Genomic DNA, 21,081 nt, shown 5'->3' with positions numbered 1-21,081 from the left:
TATCAAACTTAATATTGAATCGATTTTCTAAAATTAATAGAGACTACTTTCAGTGGTTCACGTACCGGGTCACAGCCCTTTTGATGTGTACATATTATATAATATACTATTCACTTATATTTATATAAATAATGTGTCAAAATTTATTTGAAATGGCAATGGCTTTTTTAATACTAATTCATAAATAAACTTCTATACACATTTTCCTTTAAAATATACAAACAAATACATAGTATTATAATAGCATTCATAATATTCAATGATTTTCTTGATATCATGAAGTAAGAAGTTTCGATTAAAACTGGTGTGCAACAACATATGCATATTCAAACTTTTAATTTTACGTCGTAAAATTAATAGAGTCAATGACTTGACGTCGATAAACTATTTAATAATTTTAAAAACTAAAATGACTATGCCAGTGGTGAAACCACAGATTGAAAATAAATTTTTATCTTTGTTTATTATCCTGATTTAGCTGCATCGTGCTGTCCCAATAAATCATCGCAAGAAGCTGTTGCTGGTAGAAGTTGCCGTCCAGCTCTTTTTTTACTACGGGTGAAAACCCTTGTAAGTTGAGCAAATTTGCGTCTTGACGCTGCAACAGAAAAGCATGAAATGATTGTATACGAATCAGATTATAGTTAAAGTTATTTAAATCTAAAAATTTTTTTAAACCTTTGCCCATGTTACGAAGGCGTTCTCGGAACAGGTCATCTTCCGTAACGGAGTCGCTCTTAGATTGCAGTTTAGAATCTACGGAAAAGTGTACAATATTAATTAACTATTAATTTATAAAAAAATAAACATAAAAAAACGAATGAGAAGATTATGGTGACTTTTGCAAACTGAAAATTATCGGTCTGAATTATGATTTCGTTTACAAATGCTTTCAAGAATTTTCTCTCAGCGATATTTTTACATTTTTTACGAATACAGCTAGCAAATATTGATTCTTTACATAACAAAGTCCGTGAATCAATGGAGACTAACGTTAATTTCATTCAAAGATTAAAGTTTGGACAATCTAAAATTTAAATTACTACAACAAAAGAGCAAAATAGATTAAACAATAAATCCAAAAATAAAATTGATAAAAATGTTTCAAGTGGTGTTTTTAAATTTCTACTCCTTGGATTTATTCGAAATATACTTATTGATGATCTATTGTTAAAATCTAAAATGACGTTAGCTCATATGAATCAAATATCAAATTTCAAAAGTGATCGTCAGTTTAAATTTAGGGGGCAGCGAAGCCAACACCAGAATAAAATTTTAAATCTCGTTTTTTGAAAGTTTTACTAAATATGTCTTTAAAAAGCTCTACGACGAATTTCATTTTGATAATTTTAAGGGAATCACAGTCTTCTAAAAAAAAGTTTTTCCTTAATTTTCAGACTTTTATTTATTACATTCGAATGATTTTATGGGGTAAAAATCACCAGGATCAAATTATTTCAACAAAAGGTTTGGCATCAAAATTCGATTAGAAAAAATTGTAAAGAATAAGACTATCTAAAAAATGTATATAAGCTGAAAAATTAGAAATAACGACTTTTTAAGAATGATAATTAAACTTTCTGATGAAAAAGTTTGATTTTTTGAGTTTTCATAGCGACGAGCAACTGATTTCCGGTTTTCGAGCTAATTTGCCGTAAGTGATTTGTGCCAGTGCTAATCGACGTACCGTTTTCAAGGGTTGACATGAAATCTTGATTCCAACGCAACTCGGCCATAAATTCTTCGTTTTGCAAAAAAACAGCGATGCGCTCGTCCTCGAGGTACAAACAATCGAGCTCTTCGTTCGTCTGATTCAAACGTAAGAAAGCCTCGGGGAGCGGACCGAGCATCGGTGGTCGCCACCTCTGCAAGCTGCCGTTCAACTCGGGCCTCAGCCACACTCCCTGCTCGGTCTGCTCGATCTCGCTGCGTACCTGCTCGTTTTCGTTGTCCGTGCTCATGGAGAGCAATTGATCGATGGTCGTGTCAACGGCTCCCTGATTTGCACGAAGGACCGCCTGAAATATATACGATCACGATCAGGTAAGGATGGTGCTTTTTCGCGCGGCTCATAGTTATTTGTCGAAAGGAGCTATTAATTGTGATTGATTAGTAACGCACCTCGATCACATCGTCGTCCATTTGCGGAAACATATTTTTGAAATCCGACATAGCTTGATAAAACTCGAGGGTGGTCTGCTTTTGCTGCTGTTGGGGCTTTTGCGATTGCTGCTGTGGTTGGGAAAGCTGCTGCTCCGCCGCCGATGAGGCCATGATAGTGCGCGAGACTCGACTTTTTTCCTTAAATATTAATTAATAGAAAAATTAATGCATAGCACTTTGGGCCTAGGTTTCGCGAGCCTCGGAGCTTGCATCAGCGCAGCGAGTAGTTACAGCCCATCCGACTGAAGCATGGGCCTGCCACCCTTGACACAGCCGCGTACAACGGAAAAACACTTTGCTGCGTTAGTTTCCTTTTTGGCAGTGACGTTCGAGTCGTCTCGTTGAATGAACACTGGCGACGATTGTTGCGCGTTTGTCCCCTCACGAGCAGAAGGTATAAACGAGCAAATAGCGAGGGCTGATCTCCCTTTAGGGAACCCGACGTGACGTACGTCAGAAGTGTCAGCTCTTGCTCAGCCCGACAATCCTTAGTCTGACTTTCTACTTTCGACTTTCGAGTGCATTGTGCTGCTCTCTACATAGGGAATAGGGACTCCACCACATTGCAACTTGCATATCAAATGAAAGCTCTCGATCGCCTCCCTACTAGTAGCTCGTTCTTCAAAGAAGCTGTCTTCTTTTACAAACTGCTATAATCTTATCATTTGAATGTGCATTATAAAATTTAATAAGTGCATTCTCCTGTTACTTTTAACTTTGAGTATGTCCCTTACGATTGGCAGACCGTGAAAAATTGGTAATTTCAAAAATCTGTCGATAGCTAATAGTTTGTTTATAATTTCGAGTCTAACAAGCGTTTACACTCGATGTGATTCTAATAAATTTTCGTATTTTTTTCAGTTTTGATGTTTCTTTTTGTTGAAAACTCTTTCATAGTTTTGTCCTTACCAAAGAGATAAAATAATTATGTTGAATACCTGTACAGATTTTTTATCTCAGAGTTACGACAGCATCGATATTTCAAAAAATAATAAAAATGTAATTAAGAAATGCACATGAATTGAAAAACTGTTGTAAAAATATAAATATTGAAACATAAAAAAACGTAAGTTTTTCTTAATTTTTTACATCATTTATAGATTTTTCCCTGGAAATGAATTTTAAAAGTATTATTTTACATACCTGTAAATTAAAAAAACGTTTGCAGATAATATTGTATCAGGCAAGAACGAAAGCGTGAACATTTTTCAATAAAAGTGGAATCGTAGAAATTAATGAATTGCGATTTTCATCAAAGTTTTATAGACCCATATTTTCAATTATATCAAAAGATTTCTGCCATAACTTCCACATTTCGTTTATATTTGATTCATATGGATTCACGTTTTTAGATTGGTAAATCCATCTATTATACTGCGAAGACGAAAAGATCTTGATAAAAATCGTTTCATCAGCCATAGGATTTCTTTAATGTTAATCAATGAAACATTTTTAATTTAGAAAATTTGTAGGTCTCAGACTCATTTGTGATAAAAGAAAAATATTGAACGCCAATTTTTTTTAGAATGGAGGCTATCGTAACTCATAAGGATAATCAAAAATATTTTTAAATTATAAAAAAGTTTTAAATATTGACAATTTAACATGTTCAAATAAGTCAAAGCTGTATACTCAAAGTATAGAATCGGCTATTATTTAAAAAAAATGTCAATATAAGTAAAAAATAGTAAAACGGAAAATAAAAATTAATTATGGAATACTAATACTATAAAAAAAGTAATAAAATAATAAAATTAAAAAACGCGTGATGTTTGACTTATCCAGGAAACCACTTGATCGACAGTGTAATCCGTAATTTAAATTACAACGTATGTATCATTTGTGTTCATAACCTGTACAATTGAACTTAATATTTTTATTTCATTTTAAATAAAATAATAAACACCGTGAACAAATTTATAATTTATCGTAAAAATGTTAGATTCGAATTCAAATAACATTATACTTTTAAAAAAACAATTTCTTTGTTGTACACCATTAAGTAAATTTAAATGGCCAGTAAGTAACATGGCTTATACATTTTTATTTTTGCCAAATTTTAAATTTGTAATAATAATAATTCAATATATATTTTTTAGGATATTTCGTTCTTGAAAGATGTTGAAATTCAAAAAGAAATTATTCAACAAACTGTCACCGATGAGAATGTGTTGAAATATCCAATGAAGCAGTCATACGTAAAAGCTTTTTTAAAATTTTTGATTGACATGGTACGTAAATATTTACAAATTTTAATTATGTCAATAACATGAATTTTTCATACTTATTTAGCTAGAAAATATTGGCGCTGATGTTGATGAAAGCATTTATGATGCATATTGTGAAATTATTTCCAAAACAACTGGAGAAAATTCAATGCATTACAGACATTTTTTTATAAAAGATGAAACTGTTTCCCACACACTTATTATTAAAGAAAGCCATAACATAATATCTCAAGGCACTACTGGCTTATGTTCGTGGAAGGTAAACATATATGTTATGTATTGCATAGTGTAGAAACAGAGAACTCATTTTAATCAAAGTATTTTGACTGATTTACAGGCAGCTTTTCATTTAGCAGAATGGTGCATAGCTAATAAAAATTTCTTAAAAGGAAAATCAATTCTTGAACTAGGATCAGGCGTCGGTTTGAGTGGTCTTACTGCATTAAAGTTTTGTGAACCATCACAATATTACTTTTCTGACTGCCATCCTGTAGTTTTAAAAACTCTTGAGGAAAATATAAGATTAAATCTATTAATGAAACATGAAAAACCAATATGGATAGAAAGCACTATAAACGATCAAATACAGTTTTCAAGAAATAATGCAGGACAAGTTTCTAATGTATCAATACTCAATTTGTTATGGGAAGATATTGATGAAAGTAAAGTGATCCAACTCAAGGCTGATATTGTAATAGCTGCAGATATTTTATATGATAGCTCATCATTTGAATCGTTGGTTATCAGTTTGAAAAGACTTTTAGAAAAAACTGCTAATTTGGCTGTTATAGCTGTTACAATAAGAAATGAAATGACTCTAGAACATTTTTTGCATTTGATAGGTATTTTTTTCACTCAAATGAACTTTTTGACAAAATTTTTTTATAAACTGTATTTTAAATAATTCATTCAACTTTTCAGATCAATATGGCCTTAAAATTGAACTGGAAAACACAGAGACACCACCCGTTTTTGTTCAAACTGAAGTAGTGCCTACTAAAATTTATAAAATAACAGTGTAAATTTAATTGAAAAGATAAAAAAAAAATAAATAGAATAATAACAAAAATATGTTATACAAAAATTAACTTTATTTCTTTGAGTTAACATGAAAAGTTTTAACTGTCATGGAATTTTTCATAAATAAGAAAAGAGCACGAGCTTAAGAATAGCCTAACTGCTTTAATAATATTATGGTAGCAATAGTAATAATGATAATTATAATAGTAATAATAATAGAGATAATGATAATGCATTTTTACAAATAGAATTTCATGTTAAAACCATTTTCTTTGTTTTTGTCGTTTCAGTTTGGCTTCTATTTCATCTATATCTTTATCTGCGTCTTCATTAGTTGTTTTTTTATCTTTTTTTTTAATTTTCTTTTTCAATTTCCATGTGCTTCGTGAATCATCTGTTTCATTGACTTTACTAAATTTACTTCTGTCTGTAGAAAGTTAAAAAGAAAAAATTAAATCAAAATTTGTATCTCATTATCTTTTCAAATATGTAAATGCATATTTACCAGCATATAAACTCATTTCTCGATGTATACTTCGATCCTCCTCTATTTCTCTTCTTCGATCCATTTCCAGACTTTCAACAATTTTATTGCGCTTTTCAACTATTTCTACCAATTTTTTGAGTAATGTCTCCTCTTGTTGTTTATCAAAGTCTGTCTTAGTGGCTTCAGGTAAGCTTAAAAAATGTCTTACTTGATATTCTATATCAGTTTGCTCTTCTTCGAGGCGCTGTTGTCTTCTGAGTAATATTAATTCAGCTTGTCTTCTGAATAATTCGTTTTTTTCATTGACCAATGTAAAAAGTTCTAGAATAAGTTCTTCAACATCCATACTTAAACTTGAATCTATAAACAATATCATAGCAATTATTGAATATTATTTTGATATTAATTATGCTGCAATGTTGTCGAAAATTTTGAATTGTTTACAAGCGGTTTTAGATAATTTTTTATTATAATTTTAAAACTATAAAATGAATAAAATGATAAATTCTAAGAAAATTTAAGAAATTTATAGCACACAGTTTTTAATTTTAAACAAGTTTCATAGCAAGTTTTAAATATTGATAAAGCTTTCATAGATATCTTTTATTGATATATATGAATAAAATAAATAATATTGAACAAAATAAAAATAAAATTTACGCAAAAAAAAAAAAAATTTGAATGCAAGAAAAATCATTTGAAGAAATGAAATGAATGAAAGAAATCGGTAACATAAAATATACTTTAATCTGTTCAACATTTTATTAAATAATTATTTGATAATTTTAAATTGTATACAGATAAGTTTAAAAATAACACTTTCCAAGATTAACCAACATTGTAAGTTTAAATGGATACAAGAATAAAATTGAGAAGAATAAAACAAAAAATAGAAAAAGTACCTAAGACTTTTGCGACAATTACCTTTATTGTAAGTACTAGATTCGCATTTGTCTCTAATAATCTTCTCTAAACGAACTCCTTGTTTTTCAAGTCCTTGCTGCTGCATTTCTATTTGATCAAGTTCTAATTTTACATCTTTAGTGGATATAATTTTCATCTGTGAAGTAACGGCCCGGCAGATAAGATATAAAAAATATGAACTTATAGTATTTTATAAGGAAAGACAGCATAGAGAAATATGCCAAATAGGCGCCTAATTTTTTGAAAAGAGTTTTTTGCGGAAAGATAGCAAGGAACTCACATGACGACGAAAAGACGGTCTCGTCGGAGCGGGACCTTTTTTATGCTTTGATTTATCAGTACACGATGCCGAAAGATTTATGGATGATGATTCTCGACTTTGGGTTGAACGATTTGTTTGGTCTTTGTTTAGTTTTCCCCCCTCATCATTGGGTGGTGGCGGTGCCGGTGCCGGTTTACTTTTTCTGGAGCGCGGTGTTGTACTCTGAAACAGAAAATTTTTCATGAAATCGTTATTGCAAGTCATAATCTCGATAATGTCAAGGACGTTTACCGGACTCGGGCTGGGTTGGCGCAAAGGCGAAGTTAGAGTAGGTGGAGGTGGAGCTGGTTTCTTTTTTCTATGCGTGTAGCTGGGTGAACAACTGACGAGCGATGTGGAGGACGAATAGGCACTGCCTAAATTTCCCGACTGGCGTAACAATGTTTCTCCTGTAGTTGACACTTGATCGTCTTCTTCGTCGCTGCCGAAAGGATTGCAGGTGATACTCGGTATCTCAAGTTGTCGCCGTCTATTACGAGGTGGAGGCCGCAACCTTTGTTGCTCTTCATTATTTTGAATACTGTCATCGTTGTTATCATCATCTTCATCAAAAGGATTTCCTGAACCGTCAGCAAAGGGGTTTAGATGGTCAGGATATTCAGGTTCCAAACTTGATGTATCATGTAGCTGTTGTTTTTGCTCGTTATTTGATATTTGTAACTGATTAACATTTATCTCTTGAAGTTGAGCATCATTATTATTTTCGAGTTGTGCTTCATTATTCTCTTTGATTTGTGCTTCATTGCTCTCTTCCAATTGTGCATCATTATTATTTTCAAGTTGTGCATCATTACTTTTTTCAAGTTGCACATCATTGTTTTCTTCAAGTTGAGCATCATTACTTTTTTCAAGTTGCACATCATTGTTTTCTTCAAATTGTGCATCATTACTTTCCTCAAGTTGTGCATCATTTGTCTCTTGAAGATTTTTATCGCCTAGCTCACAGAGCTCTCCATCAACTGATGGAATAACTTGCTCATCATCTAGCTGTGCGCACGGCTTATCCGCTGGTTGCTCGTTCTGTTTATCAACTAATTGCTGATGCGATTCATCGTCTGAATTTTGACGAGGTTCACTAGATTGCTCTTGGTGCTGATCATCACCTATCTGTCGTTTCTTTATCTCTTCAATATCACATTGCAAGACAGACTTTTGATGGCATGATTTTGTTGATTGCATATAATTTAAACTTGCTCGAAGGCTGATGCTTTTTTGCAAATCAGTTATGGCATAGCAAGAAGCTTTATCGATTTCGGACGCGCTATGAGAGCGAGTCTCGCGTCGCAGTACTGGACGGTTATTTAACGGGGTTTCGTTAATAATTTCAACAGCTTTAACTTCGGTGAAGTTAAGCTCGTTTTGATTGTAACTAGGGTTTCCATGTTGGAAACAGCGACTTTTTTCCTCGTCGCTAACAGGTGCTTTTAGCACATCTTGTTGATCTTGTTTTAGCGATTGGTGCTGCTGCTGTTGGTGCAGTTCGAGCGAGGTGATTAATAGCTGCGATGGGGTTTCATCTGAAAGCTCGCGTACATCCTCAAGAATATCCATTGGGCAAATTTCGCAGCAGTATAGTCCTTTTTTAGTAGTGTAGTAATTGCCCGGAGTTAGTTGGCTACAGCAGCGTGCACAGCGGAAGCAGCTGCGGTGATAGCTCTGCCGATTTATCACGAGTTTCTCAGCGAGAAAAACCGGTAGGCCGCAGCTTGTGCACGACTCTCCCTTGAGGCCTAGACGCGAGCTCACCTAAAAACGTAATTAAAGCCTTCAATTTTAAAAACAATGCATCGAAATTAAATTGCATAAAATAAGACGGACTTCGATTGCATTGTAGTATTTTGGCGCTACTACGCCGCTTCGTATATAATTCAGTTCTCACTTTTGACAATGACTTTACTTTGAGAGATACCGAAATAAAAATAGAAGGGAAAATCATAAGAAACGCTCTCTAAGATTTCTATTGAATATTTTTGTGGAACACAGCACATACGTCTAAAAAACAAAACAAAAACATCACGAAGACTTTTACAAAAATATTCGGTAGAAATTTCAGAAAAACGACGTAAGATTTTGTTGCATGGTTTTCTATATCCTCTTTATAGAATGAATAATTTACTTGTTGTCAATGTGTAAGCAAGTTTCTATATTTTTTTTATTGCACGATTGAAAATAAATAATTCGTCCTGCATAGTAACACCAATATTACAAAGCATATATAAAAGCACGAGTGCGTATCGATCATATCTTGCCACTAGCTCAAGACTTTTATAAAGTAAAAAATCATACGTACGAAACAATTCTACCGAGTAAATAATATGCGCTTACACACACGCATACACATACATATATATCGTGAAAAAGTCATTCATTTGACCACAGAGACATTAATTTCTAAGTACTTGAACAGCAAATGAGATGAAAAAGTTATTTTAACGAAGGCTGAGATGACGCGTATGGAGCAAAGCCCAAAAAAGTATCAACAAGTATTCTCTCAAGGATATTTCCATTTACATAACTCACTGGTGAGCTTCGTACGCTGCTCGGTAAAGAATTTCAATGATTAGCTGTTACGCTGACTTGTTTTTTCGTATTTGTGGAAGCACCTTAATAGGCTAGACAAAAATAAAACGCGTATGTATATGAGATGCACGTAAATAAATGTAACACCCACAAAATTGATAAAAAGTACTTAGGTGAAACTTCAAGTTGACTTGTGAATCATGAATTTAATGTACACGTGTATATATGCTGACATCTCGCGATCGAATGCAACCACGAGTGCTTATAACCACATAAATAAATATAGCTCTACAAAGCACTTGAGTATGTAACAAGTTATTGATGAAAAATAGTACGTGCGTTAGTTTCTATAGTAAAAGATTGAACGAATTTGCCACGAACGATATCCACTTTTTAATACTTAGACTCGATGATGTTAAATGCTTTGCAACTCCTACTCTTCAGATTTCAAGATTGTCAAGTTAGTCATAGTTGCTATCGACTCTGAATGTACTTGTATTGCTTTGATGAGCATTGCAAGTATTAATTTCAATGCATGAAACACTATAAGTAAGGCCTTAGATTCTCATAATCGGTGTAAGGCAATCTTTCGATTAGTGAGTCACGTCATATGATCGTGAATTATTCTACAGATTAGTATCCATATAGCTCTTATTTCGATGTAGATATAGTACTCTATTTTATCGCATGCGACAGCTGTTTGCAGGTCGGAATATTTCTCCATACAATATATCGTGCAAAAATGATTTGTGTTGTCTATGACTTATGATTTTGATGGCAATTCAATGTCCTTTTAGCATTTTTCTTTTCACTCCTCCTCCCCCCTTATAGATCGTTCCTACAAGTTAAACAATGACAATACGCGCCAGAAAAGAATTTTTTATTTATTTCAAAAAGCTTTCCTAAATCATTTACGGTAAAAAGCATTCAGTTTTATTTATTTATTTTTTGTCATTATTTCTGTTCTGATTTGTATTAGTAATATTTAAATCGAGTTTGAAAGTAAATTAAATGTGTTATAATTATCTTTTAATACACGTGAACAATTTGGACAGTCCATGCTTTTTTTAAAAAATAAAAAAAATTAACAAATTTACAGTTAAGATGAGCCAAACAATGTTATTCAATTCAAAGTATTAAGAATCGGTAATACTTTTTCTTATCTGAAATTTTTTCCAATTTTTCTAATCATTATTAGATTTTTCAAAAATCATATCCAAATTCAAAAAAAGTCAATAAAAATTAAAATACTAAAAAAATATTCATAGTATTTTTTGATCTATAAGAAATCTAACGAAGGCGAAAAAAGTCAAGCACTCAAATTTCTAAAATATAATAAAATGTTTAGATCGAATTTTGTGCATTCGAAAAGTGTAGTTGAAAATTTTATTGTTTTATGGGTAAAGTAAATTTTTAGCAAACGAAATTATACACGAATGAAATTTATAATAAAAAATCTTAGAGTAAAAAATGATTCATTTATTACTTAATAAAAAATACCATACAAATTACATGAAACTTTAAGTATTAAATGCATTCTTAAGAAACTTTACTTGATTTGAAATATTTTTTCGAATTTTCTATAATTTTAAATGTAATTTACTTTCAATTAATTTCGTACAAAATATTTATCGAGAAAATTGCTTTTTCAATTTTTTTTGTCCCTTAATTGTGTAATATAAAATTTTACATCTCCTTGAAATCTTTTTAACGAGGCCATAAAATGCAATCGAATGTATTTCAATGAATTTCAAAGACTACCACTAACTATTTTTTTCAAGAGAATCTACTGTGCTCGAAAAAAATTAATTAAAGGCTATCTCAACGTTTTTTAAAAATATATTCAATAGTAATTCTTAGAAAAAGTGTTAAAAAATTCATATTTTTCCCAAATGTTACGAAAATATAAATTTTTTTATGGATCGGTGAGTAATGAAAATCAAATTTACCTTCTAGCAGAATATCTCAGGTTTGTATTGCCCCATCAAATCCAAGGAGCTTTCTTCCTGGAGAACAAACAAAAGATACTCTTATAAAATAAAAGATTTTAGTACGGTAATCGACAAACTAATGCTTTTATAGTACTAAATATCTGATTCTTATTTCCTTAAATACTTTTTACAAATTTATAGTGTTAATTATTCTTATTAAATATTTTATAACTTTCAAGAGGCATTTGAAAATGTTGTATTTTTCTACTCTAAAAATGAAATCATTTTTAAATAGACCGAACAAGTTCCATTGTGCGAAAGACATAATATTCGTTCAACAGCAAACACGAAAACTAAATTATAAATTTGTAACCATTACAAAATTCAAGTTTCAAGTACAACTAAAATTATATTTTTTAACTATACGGAATTTTCATGTAGTTGTAACGCTGCTGGATTTTAATGAAATTTATGTTATTTCACTTGATCACAGTTTATAATCTTATTGAAATTTGAATGATCAATCAGAAAATGCTATTTTACATACATGTGATTCTTAACAGTCGAGAAGTACAGAATAGCACTTTTTTACTCAATTTTTGGATATTTGAGAACTATTTGTGCTAGATTTATCAGCTTAAAGAAAATAAAAAGAGTGTCATTGAGATGTTGAAAAAGTGAAATGTTGAAATGGTTATTCTTGTTTTATTATTTGAAAATTTAAATTCACTCATGGTATACTTTATCGAGATCATAATAGGCATCATATACTCTGACTGAGAAAATAGTTTTAAGGCATGCATAATTAGCAGCTGAGGTTAATACATTTTTCGCGAACCTCCTAGTAGAACGTAATTATTAAATTTAGACGGCAGGTTGGGAAGTATTCAATTTCAAATTGAATATAATAAATTACCGCTCATGCCTAACGCGACTAATGAAGTTTTACTTTAAAAATATATAACAAACCCAAAACCAATTCTAATGTGCGCGAAGCAATGGGCGTGTCACGATGGGTGATACACATGGACGTCTTTATCAATCAAGTTCGAACATACCCATCGGATTACTCCTCTCGCATCAGTGACACGCCTATTGTCCCGTTTTATACTACGATTTGTGTAAAAGTTTTAATATATTCAATCTTAAATTAAAGGAGGTACCAAAGTCAAAATGAAAACTTTTGCACATGTTTTTTGAGATTACCACTTGATCTTTCTTTGAACTTTTTAGATGCCTAAAAAACAACGAAATGAAGGAACGTACAAAGCTGTTTACTAAAATATTCAGGGTAAATCTCAAAAAAAAATGTTGTAAAAATTAGTCATTTTAGCCTGCCTTCGATATGTCCTTGATAAAAAAAATCGAATAGTCGTAATAAATAATTCCAAAGTTAATTTTAATAGTTTTTAAAATAATAATATGGTTCGCAATTTATTCTGAGTATATATGAAACTTAAAACATTTTATATTCTACTTAATAAGTATAACAATTTTTTCACTATTTTATTATAGAGCATGGAAAGTGCTACATAAACTTCATGCATCGCTTTAAGTAGCACTTTCCGCATGCTGTGATGAAAAAAAAGTTCACAACTGGGGTGGTTGTCAATCTTGCTCTTATAAAGCCTCCTGCTTCCGTAATGTAATATTACGGTGTAGCGTGGAGAAAGTGTTGCTTTCTACACAGCTGGCCTTCGCTGCGCTCTAGCTACGAACTAGCACTCATGCAAGATAGATAACCTCCCACCCTAGTAACGATGTAATGTACTATTACCTACACGTGTTTTGTATGTTACAAAATGAGTGTTAGTAATGAAATTTTTTTTATTCAATGGTTTTACGAATTTAAATGAGTAGCTTCATATACGAATAAATGAATGCTTCATGTAATTTTAGTTTATCTTAAAAATGATTTGCATTCTATATTATTACCTTAGTTTGTGGGTCCTCAGTTACTGGTCCAATTATTTCTTCAGAATTTTGACTCGACAATCTATTTAATGAACCTTTCGGCGATGATCCTGAAGACAAACGTAATAAGATATATTTAAATAATGCGGCTTCTTTAAAATTTACATTTTGTTTAAAATATACACGCCTTAATTTTATCAAAACTTGAGCTTTCTATTTTATGAAAATAAGTTATTAAACTCAATTGAAACACAAAAAATTGTTTATGCAATAAGAACTAACTTGAAATTTTAGACAATTTTTAGAATTAAGGACGACTATAATTTTTTAATTGCATCAAATCTTTAAAAATAAGTCGATTCATAACAAGTTATACTAACCTCCGAAGACTTGATAAAACTGGGATAGATAAGTAAGAATAGATAGTCGATCAGGAACTGAGCATGAAGCCATATCTTCCGCATCGAGCAAGGCTGGGATACCTAAGTGTTGTTCAGCTGTTCTGAACGCCAATTCATTGTTGGCGTAAATGTTTTCTTTTTCTAGGCTACTAAAATCACTGAAATCAGATAATAATTTTGCTTAAAAATATGTCGAATCGGTAAAAATGAATTTCTTGCATTTTATAATCACTTGTTGACAAAATAAATAAGAATCCCGGAATGATTTATAATTATGCATGACGGTATCTGATCTATAATTTTTGTTTAATTTTTAGACAAATTGGGGAATGCACAATTCTTTATTTTAAAATATCTTACTCAGTAACATAGATGAATAAATCGTACCGATCAATCATTATTCCCGATAATTGATTCATATTTTACGGTACAAAGCAAGGATGTCAAGATTTTTTGCAAACAAAAAATTTGAAAACATGATAGTTACTTACATGAGATCAGGTCGAAAATGATGTATTATGGCACAGAAAGCAAGTCCATCTCTCCAGGAGGTTGTCATGTTTTGAACACTGACACCTGGGTAACCTTCAGTAATTCTTCTGCACCAAAGTTCTAGTGCCTTAGTTCCCCGACGTTCACTCATGTTTTTGGTAATTGTTCCGGTTATAACTAGTATCAACACCTGTGATCTATAAAAAAACCATACATAAAATTCGGGGCTTGTCAATTAAAGAGAATAATAATATAATTATTTTTAAATCACTTAATTAAGTAAGAAGTTTATATCATTTTATAATAAACCAGTAATAATCGGTTAGTAATTATTTTACTTTACAATACTTCATTTGTATCAATGAAGTTAATACTTCAAAGTTATAGCACATCCACGAAGTGACGGTTCTTTTTACTAATTATATTAAATAGTATTACTTAATGAATTCAAATTAATAATATACACTATCGAATCACGCAGTAGTAAACAATATGCGGTCACTGCTACTCAGTACTGAGATTTTTTTGGCTCTTACTTTAGAGGTGCTTTTATCGCTGTAATTCAAACCCCAAACAATACTTCGGTAAATCTTTCATATTGGTAATGCTACGGTCATGTCATATACGTCTCATATTAGCAGAGAATCGGTATAATCGATATTTATAGTTTACATTCACGTCATCTTTTCTTCTTGTCTATTAAATGTTAAGTATTACAAAGATTTGTCTTGAAAATGGTTTATTTTTTAGAATTTACTCGCTTTCTTACTCAAAAAGAAAACGTAGACTTTCCTGACAACGAAAAAAATTTTCTCTCGTTCATATCAAAAAGTTGACAACTATCAAAACGTTACACTTTCACGAATTAAAAAAAAAGTCTAAAGTGGCAATTTCACGATAGTCAGCTCCTCTACATTTTCAATGTGGAATGTGCTGGTTTAATAAGAACTAAGAAAGTCATAGAGGAGAAAAGTAGAGGTGTCAAGTATCGAACTTTACAATGAACAGTGATTTATAATCACTTGTTCGAATAATCGCTGTTTAATAATTTTCTCAACTATTATACATCTTTTGGCGAAAAGATTATCAAACTATAATCAATCCAGTTTGGCTGACAACAACTAAAGAAGATGTAGACAGTAATGCCTGAATGTAGACCCTGCATGCCTCATTATCATAAGTACAAGAAGAATGTGTCAGAGCTAATCAATGGGCTCTCAGAAGGTAATTAATATTTAAAATAGTTTCAGCGGGTGACTAAAGTTACAAGGTTATTAGATCGAAAACTTTTCTTTGACTACGTTCCATAAAAAACAAATTAAAAACACACACCTACGCGAACTGAAAAAAACTCGCTGTTCAAGAATTAAATTTATTAACCGATAATATTAATGGCATTTGCAAAAATGACTTTTAGAACCATCGCAGAGCTTTCTGTTACCGGAAGCAATAAACAGTTATGAAAATATGTCGAACCTAACCGTGTAAACTTGGTTCCGAGAACTCGGCAATTACTGTTTTAACTGTATATAAACATCGAACAAATTTCGGTAATTTTTTGTTAATAGCTGTCAAGTGTTTTAAAAATAACAATTGATCCTAAAGTTCTTAAAGTTAACGCGTTAGAGTTTGAATCTGCAATTATTAATTATAAAAACAGCGTAATAAAGGCGTTGCCTAATGAATTATTATCATAATAGCTGTTATTATGAACACGCAGACGGTCCCTACTAAGCTCAGCTTTTTTTTCTCGCTGTTGCAACATTAAACCTCACCGAATGTACACTAATAGTAAATCAAGCAAAAACCGTAAATTTAGCGTATCAGGGCCGCTCGAGAGGGTAGCATATGCGGTAACAATAACAATAGTACCAAAGTAGGCATAGACCACACCCCTATTTCGCTGAATTTATGCTGTCTGCTCATTACCAAGTTTATTGACACTTGTTGCACGTCCAAACATATTTTTCTGATAGGTACTAAAAAGGATTTTTTTTTTTATATTTTTGAAGTTATAATAATTTCAAGCCGAGATTTTCCTCGTAGGAAACTGTCTTGGATAATGTGTTATATACGTCTCGAAACGAGCATTGATATTTAATACTGACACTTTCGTTTCCAGAAAAGTGACAATATATTCGAGGTACACACTGAAATGTTTATGCATTTGTTCAAGTTAATGTAATATTACCGTTTTCGTAATATGAATCAAATTTGTATTTCTTCAATTAAAAATATGTTTCCTCGATGACCTAAATAATATATTCAAAATAGCCGGTATGTTTACAAAATGAAAATGATTTTTAATAAAATCGTATCGATTTCAAGAAGATGAACGGTCAAAAAATGTACTCGCTTTTTTCGAGATATTTTTACTGAAAAATTAAAAAAAAATAAATGAATAAAATGAAACAAAATAAAAATGAATGTGGTTAATTCACAATGCGATGGAACCATTATCATTATGTTATCTGATACTTTTTTCATTTTACATTGGTTAAAATAAAACGGTCCTTAATATGTTCGTGATAAAAAACAAGAGAATCAGTACACGGTGTAGTTAAAGAATGATCGGTCGTTACGTGCACAAGCAAGAAGTAGTACGTTAAGTCATCTATGCGAGTTTATTGTACGAAAATACAGATGTGAAAGTACTATAGAAAACTTTCCCTGAATATTGGTTCATTACGAGATAAACAGTATTGTAAAGTCGAGCATTTTTTCAATAGCATAGAAATGGGTAAAAAAATCGACAAATTAGATCGAGAGCAAAGGGTAAGCGGTATCAATTTACAATCGAAATCCACGTGTAAATGCGCATATACACTTTAAACGGTTTCGGTCGGTTTCCTGTCGTGTAGTCACCTCGGTCGCAATTAGCAGATCTGTCGATCCGTTATACGCGAGGATACGCAACTATAGATCAATGTTTCCACATAAAGTTGTCGGTAGCATAGAGTATTGGTGCGGCATATACACACATTCGGTTAACCTCAATTATATTACTGACCTTGAAAGCTTGGTGTATCGGAGTTTTCTAATGCGTTCGAGCCTCTTGGTCAGAATTGCACAAGGCTGGCAAGCATATACACACGACCAAAAGCGGAGATTATCGCTGCACGCACGGAGTAGAAACGAGTCGCGCCGTTTTTATCTATGCCTCGCGCAGCTGGCAATCCTCGTCGCGATTTGTGTTCATTTTGCACTGATCGGCTCGCACTCCGCCTATATACACACACTCCTGCGTATGTCCTGATTGTGCGCCAACTGGGCATGCACGATCACTTCGATCAGCTCCGAAGCTTTCGGTCGGTGCTCGTCGCGCGACTCGCCTTAACGAAATCACAGTCGCACGAGAATCGTCTCTCGCGCGATGGGCGCGATATATTGTTATTGTTCGCGCTGTGGCAACACACCAGACAGCTTCGCACTCGAGCCAAAGTTCGTCAAACTTTCGACGCGCGATCCGAGTCGAACGAGAAACTGCCTACTATATGCTAGGCTCGCTCGAAGCAGCAGCAGGGCCGTGAGAAGACGGTTCGCGCTAAGAATGTATAAACTGACTACATACTTTTACGTGCTCCTGGCCGTGCCTTGCCTGGCCGAGGCTCCGCAATGTATAATGTATATGTGCGTAGCATATATTGAATACAGTATGCTCGCTCCGTTTCATACATACGCGTATACTCGATCTCTTTCGCCTGTATTCGTAGTTTCCTCCCTCCTCCTTCGGCTCGCACTGCCCGTTACCACAAGCCACAACACGCTGCTGCGTGTGATATTTCACATTTTTATGCTCCGCATATCTTGTCTCGAGTTGATACATTTTTTTTCATTGCTAGCTGAAACATTGCCTCGTCGATTCGTAGTACCTATCCTTGCTTACGACTCAATTTTACTGCTATTTTTTCGCGACTCTTCTCTTCTCTTTTCGCCCCTCCCATCTTGTCATTTTTTACTTCAAATATCATTGCAAAACATAAATTATAACTTTTTTTATCATTGTATAGACATAAATGCACGAGCGCGAGCATACATACACACTAGCGTACAATTTATAAACGTCGATACCTGTTGAAATATTTGATTAAAGAAATACAATCAAGCAGTAATATTTTTCACCGATTCTTACATTAATAACTAACTAACTTATGAATCAAGTTGAAGGTATGTCGAAAATAGCGAAAATAAAAGTTAATATTTTTTGTAGATACATTAATGAGTGTATGCACACGTAATTTTTGTAAAAAAATCCAAAAATGTTTATTTCTTGATCGTACGTTGGTCACCTGTAGCACCATATATACGTTTTAAACAATACATACAAATTTATTTAAAAAACAATATTTTGAATAATATTTACAAGAGGTTCTATGCTTTTTTTTTCAAAACACTTCGACGTCAACGCAGATGATCTTTTTAATGAGTAAACTAGCGAGAAATTAACAGTTGATACTAATAAGCATTAATTTGGTAGTTCAAAGTTAATACGTTAATGTTCAATATAAATTCTTCAAATCCCAGTCTTCTTTGACCAAGTCAGCTAGTTTTTCGCCAATCATGATGGTAGGAATATTGGTGTGTCCAGTCATTATAGTTGGCATTATAGATGCATCAGCAACTCTCAGTCCTTTAATTCCTTTTACCTATAAAAATAATATTGTGCGTTGATAAAACTAGTGTAAATTGTAGCTAATGCATAAATCCATTGGTCAGTTTGAGAAAAATGCACTCTAGCGAAAATTAATCCGAAAATGCGTATCACGTAGTGGATACCAGTATTCAAATGGCAGACGACTTTTTATTCAAGCGTAAGATAAAGCGGTAATGATAAATAATTTGCAAAGGATTACTTGTAATCTTGGATTGACGACTCCAGTCGAATCATTGCTCGGTGCCATTTTACAGGTTCCCGAGTGATGGTAAATGGTAAAGGTGTAGGTTCTCAGGGCACACTCCCAATAATCGTCCGAGTCGTAAATGAAATTCTCACAGCCGTAGACCGGAACGTCGTGGAGGCGCGATTTGAACCTTTGCATCGCTTTGGTCTTGCTAACTTGGATAGCGCTTCTGATACCCTTGACCATAACTCTGACGTCCTCCGGATCGTCGAGATAATTGGCGTAGATGCGAGGTTTGGCGTATGGATTTTTACTGCGCAAAAGGAGTTTGCCCCGGCTTTTGGGCCTCATTAGCATGGGAAAAATGGTCCAAGAGTATCTTCCAACGACGGAGGAAAAGGTCGCTTTCCAATGCTCCTTGGAAATGTTGACGTTGCGATGGAAGAGGAAGTCGGAAACGATGGAGGCTCCGACGAAGAGGAGCTCGATGTTGGGATAGGCCTGCAGATCGTTGGGCCGGTCGACGTCGAGGAAGGCGAGAGCCTCGCAGCCGCCCGGCACGGTCAGCGGTCCGGTGTAATTCTGCAGAAACTCGGCCAAGTACGGCTTGGTGGGATCGGCGAGATCGGTCGTCGAGATGGAGACCGGTTGGTCGACCAAGAACACCAGTCCGCCGTAGGCGATATGGTCCATGAGGTTCTCGCCGACGGGCGCGTCCTGCACGAGGTCGATGTTCATGCGACGCAAATGATCGGCCGGCCCGATGCCCGACAGCATGAGCAGCTGGGCCGAGCCGATGGCGCCGGCGCTCAGGACGATCTCCTTGCGCGAGCGTACGCGCAGCCGCCTGCCCGCCTTCACGAACTCCACCCCGTAGGCCCGCCTGGTGCTCGGATCCACGAGCAGCCTCTCGACGTGGCTCTGCCGGCTGACGCAGAGATTCCTCCGGTGGCGCGCCGGACGCAGGTAGGCTCGGTTGCTGCTCATCCGGGTGCCGTTGTTCATGCTGGCCTGGATGTAGGCGAAGCCGACCTGACCCCGGCCGTTGTAGTCGACGCCGCTCGGGTAGCCCATCTCCTCGCCGGCCCGCAGGAAGGCCTCCGCCAGGGGCGTGTGGAAGGGCGGATGCTGCACCGTCACCGGGCCCGAGCTGCCTCTGAGACCGGCCTCGGGCTCGGCGTCGACGCTGCTTCGCTCGAGCTTGCGAAAGTACGGCAGCAGCTCGTCGAAGGACCAGCCGTCGTTGCCCAGGGCCGCCCAGTGATCGTAGTCCAGTCGGTTGCCTCGGGTGGCTATCATGTAGTTGAGGACGCTGCTGCCGCCCATGACTTTGCCCCGCGGCCAATTGCAGCGCTGCTCGCTCATGCCCGCGCAGTACTGCTTCCCGGACGGCTCCGTCTGATACTTCCAATTGATCTTGTCGCTGAACTGCAGGTAGTTCACCAGCACGGGCACGTCCATCAGTAAATTTTCACGGACTCCGGCCTCGAGCAGCAGGACGGATGCGTCCTCGATCTCGCTGAGGCGCGAGGCGACCGTCGCCCCGGCGCTGCCGGCTCCGATCACCACGAAGTCGAACGCTTGGCCCATTCTCGGGTTGCATTCCGGCGGCTCGTGTCCCAGATGCTGCTCGCCATCGCGTAAAAACGTGAGCACGGCCGGGCCGAACTTCCTCACGGCTTCGTCCAGTCCCAACCGCTCGTTCGACGATCCATAGAGACTGCGGAACCTCGTCGATTGTTCGTCGGAATCGGCTGCGATCGTCGCGAAATCGATCGACAATGTACAGATCAGCGTCAATTTTAGGTAAATTTCGAGCGCGCCCGATACTTTCATCG

At 34.8% G+C, this 21,081-nt stretch overlaps 4 protein-coding genes across 4 annotated transcripts; 1 reads left to right on the top strand and 3 right to left on the bottom strand.

Moving 5' to 3' along the window:
- Window positions 1–146: 146 nt before the first annotated feature.
- Window positions 147–2,956, bottom strand: LOC106649811 (CUE domain-containing protein 1). Its single transcript, XM_014367441.2, has 4 exons — window positions 2,122–2,956; window positions 1,688–2,018; window positions 679–756; window positions 147–598 (listed from the first exon to the last, which is right to left on the bottom strand). Exons 1-4 carry the CDS (start codon window positions 2,272–2,274, stop codon window positions 465–467), a joined length of 696 nt encoding a protein of 231 aa, XP_014222927.1. The 5' UTR covers window positions 2,275–2,956; the 3' UTR covers window positions 147–464.
- A 978-nt stretch (window positions 2,957–3,934) lies between these two features.
- Window positions 3,935–5,413, top strand: LOC106649729 (protein-lysine N-methyltransferase EEF2KMT). The gene is made up of 5 exons (XM_014367317.2): window positions 3,935–4,182; window positions 4,263–4,394; window positions 4,456–4,650; window positions 4,729–5,233; window positions 5,313–5,413. Exons 1-5 carry the CDS (start codon window positions 4,099–4,101, stop codon window positions 5,411–5,413), a joined length of 1,017 nt encoding a protein of 338 aa, XP_014222803.1. The 5' UTR covers window positions 3,935–4,098.
- Window positions 5,414–5,462: 49 nt separating this feature from the next.
- Window positions 5,463–17,973, bottom strand: LOC106649897 (MICAL-like protein 1). The gene is made up of 9 exons (XM_014367627.2): window positions 17,413–17,973; window positions 14,402–14,599; window positions 13,890–14,068; window positions 13,531–13,619; window positions 7,376–8,890; window positions 7,103–7,306; window positions 6,823–6,958; window positions 5,917–6,258; window positions 5,463–5,838 (listed from the first exon to the last, which is right to left on the bottom strand). Exons 2-9 carry the CDS (start codon window positions 14,551–14,553, stop codon window positions 5,669–5,671), a joined length of 2,787 nt encoding a protein of 928 aa, XP_014223113.1. The 5' UTR covers window positions 14,554–14,599; window positions 17,413–17,973; the 3' UTR covers window positions 5,463–5,668.
- A 673-nt stretch (window positions 17,974–18,646) lies between these two features.
- Window positions 18,647–21,081, bottom strand: LOC106649808 (glucose dehydrogenase [FAD, quinone]-like). Its single transcript, XM_014367438.1, has 2 exons — window positions 19,256–21,081; window positions 18,647–19,048 (listed from the first exon to the last, which is right to left on the bottom strand). Exons 1-2 carry the CDS (start codon window positions 21,077–21,079, stop codon window positions 18,902–18,904), a joined length of 1,971 nt encoding a protein of 656 aa, XP_014222924.1. The 5' UTR covers window positions 21,080–21,081; the 3' UTR covers window positions 18,647–18,901.

Source organism: Trichogramma pretiosum, unplaced genomic scaffold (assembly GCF_000599845.2).
Source record: "Trichogramma pretiosum strain Unisexual culture from Peru unplaced genomic scaffold, Tpre_2.0 scaffold12, whole genome shotgun sequence".
In the NCBI taxonomy this organism is placed as follows: Eukaryota; Metazoa; Arthropoda; class Insecta; order Hymenoptera; family Trichogrammatidae; genus Trichogramma; species Trichogramma pretiosum.
Note: the sequence above shows the minus strand (reverse complement) of the source record. Positions and strands in the feature narration are given on the sequence as shown.

Excerpts from the sequence above, each read along its gene's own strand:
- LOC106649811 (XM_014367441.2), bottom strand. The coding sequence starts at position 2,274 with ATGGCCTCATCGGCGGCGGAGCAGCAGCTTTCCCAACCACAGCAGCAA. Across the intron at positions 757-1,687 it reads CATGTCAACCCTTGAAAACG|ATTCTAAACTGCAATCTAAG; the intron begins GTACGTCGATTA and ends ACTTTTCCGTAG. Across the intron at positions 599-678 it reads CCTTCGTAACATGGGCAAAG|CGTCAAGACGCAAATTTGCT; the intron begins GTTTAAAAAAAT and ends TTTCTGTTGCAG.
- LOC106649729 (XM_014367317.2), top strand. The coding sequence starts at position 4,099 with ATGTTAGATTCGAATTCAAATAACATTATACTTTTAAAAAAACAATTT. Across the intron at positions 4,651-4,728 it reads CTGGCTTATGTTCGTGGAAG|GCAGCTTTTCATTTAGCAGA; the intron begins GTAAACATATAT and ends ACTGATTTACAG. Across the intron at positions 5,234-5,312 it reads ACATTTTTTGCATTTGATAG|ATCAATATGGCCTTAAAATT; the intron begins GTATTTTTTTCA and ends TCAACTTTTCAG.
- LOC106649897 (XM_014367627.2), bottom strand. The coding sequence starts at position 14,553 with ATGAGTGAACGTCGGGGAACTAAGGCACTAGAACTTTGGTGCAGAAGA. Across the intron at positions 13,620-13,889 it reads GTTTTATCAAGTCTTCGGAG|GATCATCGCCGAAAGGTTCA; the intron begins GTTAGTATAACT and ends GTTTGTCTTCAG. Across the intron at positions 5,839-5,916 it reads AGAAATGAGTTTATATGCTG|ACAGAAGTAAATTTAGTAAA; the intron begins GTAAATATGCAT and ends AACTTTCTACAG.
- LOC106649808 (XM_014367438.1), bottom strand. The coding sequence starts at position 21,079 with ATGAAAGTATCGGGCGCGCTCGAAATTTACCTAAAATTGACGCTGATC. Across the intron at positions 19,049-19,255 it reads TCGTCAATCCAAGATTACAA|GTAAAAGGAATTAAAGGACT; the intron begins GTAATCCTTTGC and ends TTATTTTTATAG.